Source organism: Caloenas nicobarica, chromosome 1 (assembly GCF_036013445.1).
Source record: "Caloenas nicobarica isolate bCalNic1 chromosome 1, bCalNic1.hap1, whole genome shotgun sequence".
Classification (NCBI taxonomy): domain Eukaryota; kingdom Metazoa; phylum Chordata; class Aves; order Columbiformes; family Columbidae; genus Caloenas; species Caloenas nicobarica.
The window spans coordinates 116,136,940-116,141,473 of NC_088245.1; the positions used below are offsets into that span (position 1 = coordinate 116,136,940).

Genomic DNA, 4,534 nt, shown 5'->3' on the forward strand with positions numbered 1-4,534 from the left:
CCGATTGGCTATGCCCGGAGGTGAGGCTGTGGGGTGATGCTGGCCGCCCGGCGGCCGCTGCCAGGCTGCCCTGCGCAGCGCTGGCCCACACACAAAGAGCCGCCTGGGGAGGAACGCGCGCGTTCCCCCCCCCACCCCGCGCCCTCGGGCTGGCACGGCCAGGCGATGCGAGGCGAGGGCGGGCAGCGGGGGGCCGCGGCTCCCCGGCGGGCAGCTGGGAGGCGGCGACGCGAGCCTGGCGCCGCGCCCGCGCGGCCGGCCCGCTCTAACTGCCGCTGGTGCACGCGGAGCGGCGGGGGGAGGCGCGGCCGTCACGCTCGCCGCGCGCCCGGCAGCCAATGGGCGGCCGGGGCGAATGCGGACAGCACGCGGGGCCCGCGTGTCCCCGCCGCCTGCCCTGTCAATCAAACTCCCCCACCCGGCCCGGCGGAGCCGCGCCTCCCGTTCCCCCCGCCCGGCGGGTACCGGCCGGGCACGGGGAGGGGGCGCCGGCACCGGCAGCCTCGGGGCTGCTTGCCCTAGCACTGGGAGTGAGGTGGGGCGCCGTGTTGAAAGCACGTCTCGATCGTGGCGCCGTGCCCCCCGGCTGCCGTCCCTCTCCCGGGGCGGCGGGTAGGACGTTACCGGCGCTCGGGAGGGCTGGGTGGCTCTGCAGCCGCCGGTCCCTTCTCTCAGGGGAACGGGCGGGTGGGAGCGCGGCTCCTCCGGGGACCCAGCCCTGCCATTTGCACCCCGAACGCCAACCCCGCGCCGCCGGCTCCCACGCGGACAACAGGATGCCCGCGGGGCGCTCTGGGCCACCGGCCCGGCCGGTTCCGGCGCCCTCCCCGCCTCGGTGCCCTCCCCCCTCCCCGTGCGGGGCGAGAGGCGGAGCCGGCGCGGCCGCCGCCTTTATCTGGCGTGCCGGCGCGGGGGGTGGCACTGGGGAACACCTTGTTTTAAGATACGCGCTATAAATACGGCGCCGGGGATGGGAGCGCAGCCACGGGCGGCGGCAGGCTGAGAGCGCGGCGCTGAGCGGCTCCGGACCACGGTGGGTGCATCTTCCCCCCTCCGCCGGCGGCTCGGTGCCGCGGCTGGGGGCCGCTTGAATTTTAATCTACCGGCGTGGTGTGGGGCTGCCTTCCCCTCGGACACCCTCCCCCAGCCCCGCAGCACGCGTGGCTCCCGGGAGGAGCTGCAGGATTTTTTTGGCGTTTGCAGGGAGGGGAGCGCCAGCAGCAAGCCTCGGCGGCTGCACCGCGTACCCCGGGTGGCCGCTGAGGGGGGGATGGGCCGGAAGGGCGAAGAAAAGGGATGGGGAGGGGAAGCCTAAAAAAGGAGATGGGGCTGAGGATAAAGGCGGTGATGGGGGAGGAGGAGAGGGCGCCGGCGGGAGGGAACGGGACGGGAGAGGAAGGCGGGCTGGGGGGAGGGAAGGAAGAAGGGAGAGCAGCCCCTAACCCCGGCATCTGCGGCCGCCTCCCTGCAGGACTCTCTGGCGAGCAGCCGCCGAGCCCAGCCCGGGGTGGAAGGCGCCCGGTGCCGTTAGCGAGGAGGAGGAGGAGGTCGTCGCCGGAGGAGCCCCGCATTCCGAGCCGCCTCGCTGAACCCGCCTTCCCGGCCGCCGGCATGATGCAGATTTGCGACTCGTACAGCCAGAAGTACTCCCTCTTCAACGCCATGAACCGCTTCATCGGCGCCGTCAACAACATGGACCAGACGGTGATGGTGCCCAGCCTGCTGCGCGACGTGCCGCTGCTGCTGGAGGAGCTGGACGCGGCGGGCACCGTCTGCCCGCAGCCGGACGCCGCCCTGCCGCCCGGCAACCCCGGCGCCTTCTTCTCTCGCAGGGACATGTACAGCCATTACATGCTGCTCAAGTCCATCCGCAACGACATCGAGTGGGGCGTGGTGCAGCCGCCGGCGGGCGAGGAGGCGGCCCGCAAGAAGGACAAGCTGGGCGGCGGTGCCGCCGAGGAGGGCGAGGGGGAAGAGGACCTGGAGAAGCAGTTCCATTACCACCTCAGTGGACTCCACTCGGTCCTTTCCAAGCTCACCCGCAAGGCCAATGTCCTCACCAACAGATACAAGCAGGAGATCGGCTTCAGCAGCTGGGGGCAGTGAGCGCCGAGGGGGGAGCGGGGGAAGGGGGAGCCCGGCCCGGCGGGAGCGGCGCGTCCCCGCCCGGTGCTGCTGCCGCGGCGGCGGTGGATGGCAGCGCCCCGGGGCTGGGGCTCCCCTGCGTGCTCCCAGGACTGCAGCCGCTTTTCTACCAACGCGCAAGCCAGAGAGAGATGTAAATTAATCAATACTAGTTTATTAATTATTTTTTCCCACCTCCTTTTTTTTTTTTTTTTTGTAATTGTACAGTCTGGGGCGAGCGGTTGCTGTGCCTCCCCGGGTGGGGAGGCAGGACACATATGTGTACGAGGTGGTGGCATAGGTGGCAGATAGGAGGCTCAATACAAGCCGATGAACGTAACGAAACACATAAAATTGCTTCTGTTACCCAGGAGAGAACTCAGTGGGCTAAGGAGCATCCCTCTGTCATGGGATGGATGACAAGTCCTACGGTTGTACATGTGCTGGAGTTTATTTAAAACTTTTTTTACTCAGATGTAGAGTATATTCAAAAATAAATGCAGATGTATTAACTAAAAGTGATTTAAACTTTTTGGTATGATTCGTGTTTCTTAAATGATATTTTTACCATCTGGAATTCTTCTACTAAGTTATTTCCAGAGCTGCCTTACTAGACACACAAATCTCTGCATGTGCAAGAGTATTTTCTGGCTTTTTTTTTTCCCAAAGGGAGCAATTAGGTAGTGATGATAACTCGGCATATCTAAAATGGATGAATGACCCTATTAGCTGCACCGTACATGGCCTGAGTTTTGGTAAACTGTTCCCAACTGGCCAGTCCAGTTGCCCTGTTCGAATGCTGCCGTGAAGGTCAGTGCATCTTTTAACAAAATCAGAGAAGATCAAGTCATCGTTACTTGGCAGGCAGCGATTCATGGATGTTGGAGCAAAGCCTAGGAATGACTCTTGCTTTTTTCGGGAAGTATCTTAATGTGCCATGGGGAGCTCTTTTCTCTCCCTCTCAATAGGTCTGGGATACTTGCCTCCTGCGTCTCCTACATTAGCTTCTTTCCTCTGTAATCCTTCTTGAACACCAGGAATTAATTGGTTTTCTGTTATCCAAATTGTATTGATTTCTTTCTCTTTGCATTTTTTTTTTCGTTTGCTGAAGTAATGTGCCTCGGATTTGGGTGTCTATATTGTGTTCTAATATTAAAAGTGTACTTATTGATTACAATACAATGTGTGCATATCACAGAGGATAACCATTTAATAAATATGTACATCCTTCCATAATGTATGAAGTTTTGTTCTCAGGCACTGAGATGACAAGTTTGTAGACATCTCATACTGAAACTTAATTTTATATTCTTGCCATCAAATTTCAGGCTTGCTTGTTTTGCCCTCCTCTTTTTTTTATATAGGAGAAGATTTTTTTTCTCTCAGTTTTAAGGGTTATTTTGCTTAAATTCAGGTATTCCCTTGCAATTTGTTTTTCAGCTGAACTGTTAGAACACTGTAGTAAAGCATGAGCACTCCAGACGTGCCAGTTGGCAGATGTTTGTATAATTAAAACAATCATCCTACGTGTATGTTTAAAAATACATATTTTAGAAGGTTTTTCCTTCTAGGGTAAAGAAGAACTTTGTAAGGCAAGATGATTTTTTTAACTTGGCAATGCTTGGTCTGTTCTTAATGGTTTTAACTCCTCTTCCCCTCCCCCCTTGGGAAGATGCCAGGAAAAAAAAATCAGGTATCAGGAGAGGGATTACCCTGGTTTCCTAACATGTTACTTTGCCAGTCTTGCTGTAGTCTTAACTAATGCAATGCAAAAGATACGATGCCTTGTGCTGGACAGTGAAGTTTTGTTCTCCTGAAGGTGAGGGTGAGAGGGAGAACCTGTTCTGCTCCCTTCTGCCCAGTGCTCAGATGGCTGAAAACCACGCTACAACCTCTGCTAGGCAGCGCTGGGTAAAACCTCAAACAGAAGCAGCTCACGCAGTTTCAACAGCGTTCCTTCTGCACTCCTGGTAATTTCTCCTGGCACGGATTTAGACAATGCTGTTTAAATGTTGCACAAGAGGCAATGTGGTGCTGATTTAACCTATGGGCAACATTAGAAAAATAGTGTTACATTAGTGCAGTATCACCATGAATATTGCATCCGTTCCCTTTGCATCCTAAAGAAAGATGAGAAAAGTTTCTGTGAAGGAGCAGCTAAGAAGTAGCGCCGTTTGGCAGCCAAGGTGGCGTTTCCTTACAAGTAAAGCTTTGGGTAACAGGAGGTCGGATGATACTGTGACTCAAGGCCTTGCCTTGCCTGAGTGACTAATCCGCAATTGCTGAGCTGCACATGGCTCCTCTGCAGGGCCTGGCCACATGGCTGGCAGCAGCCCAGTAATCCCAGTTCAGCTGCAGCAGAAACTGCTGAGACTCAACATCAGCAGGCCAGCAGATGAGACGCCGTCAC

The 4,534-nt window shown here is 57.3% G+C and overlaps 1 protein-coding gene across 1 annotated transcript; it reads left to right on the forward strand.

The window, feature by feature from the left end:
- The first annotated feature begins 878 nt into the window (after positions 1 to 878).
- On the forward strand, positions 879 to 3,378 carry MID1IP1 (MID1 interacting protein 1). The gene is made up of 2 exons (XM_065644795.1): positions 879 to 1,033; positions 1,472 to 3,378. The coding sequence occupies exon 2, from the start codon at positions 1,612 to 1,614 to the stop codon at positions 2,104 to 2,106; it is 495 nt and encodes a 164-aa protein (XP_065500867.1). The 5' UTR covers positions 879 to 1,033; positions 1,472 to 1,611; the 3' UTR covers positions 2,107 to 3,378.
- Positions 3,379 to 4,534: the final 1,156 nt, after the last annotated feature.

What these genes read in the sequence shown, in the direction of transcription:
- MID1IP1 (XM_065644795.1), top strand. Translation starts at nt 1,612, where the DNA reads ATGATGCAGATTTGCGACTCGTACAGCCAGAAGTACTCCCTCTTCAAC.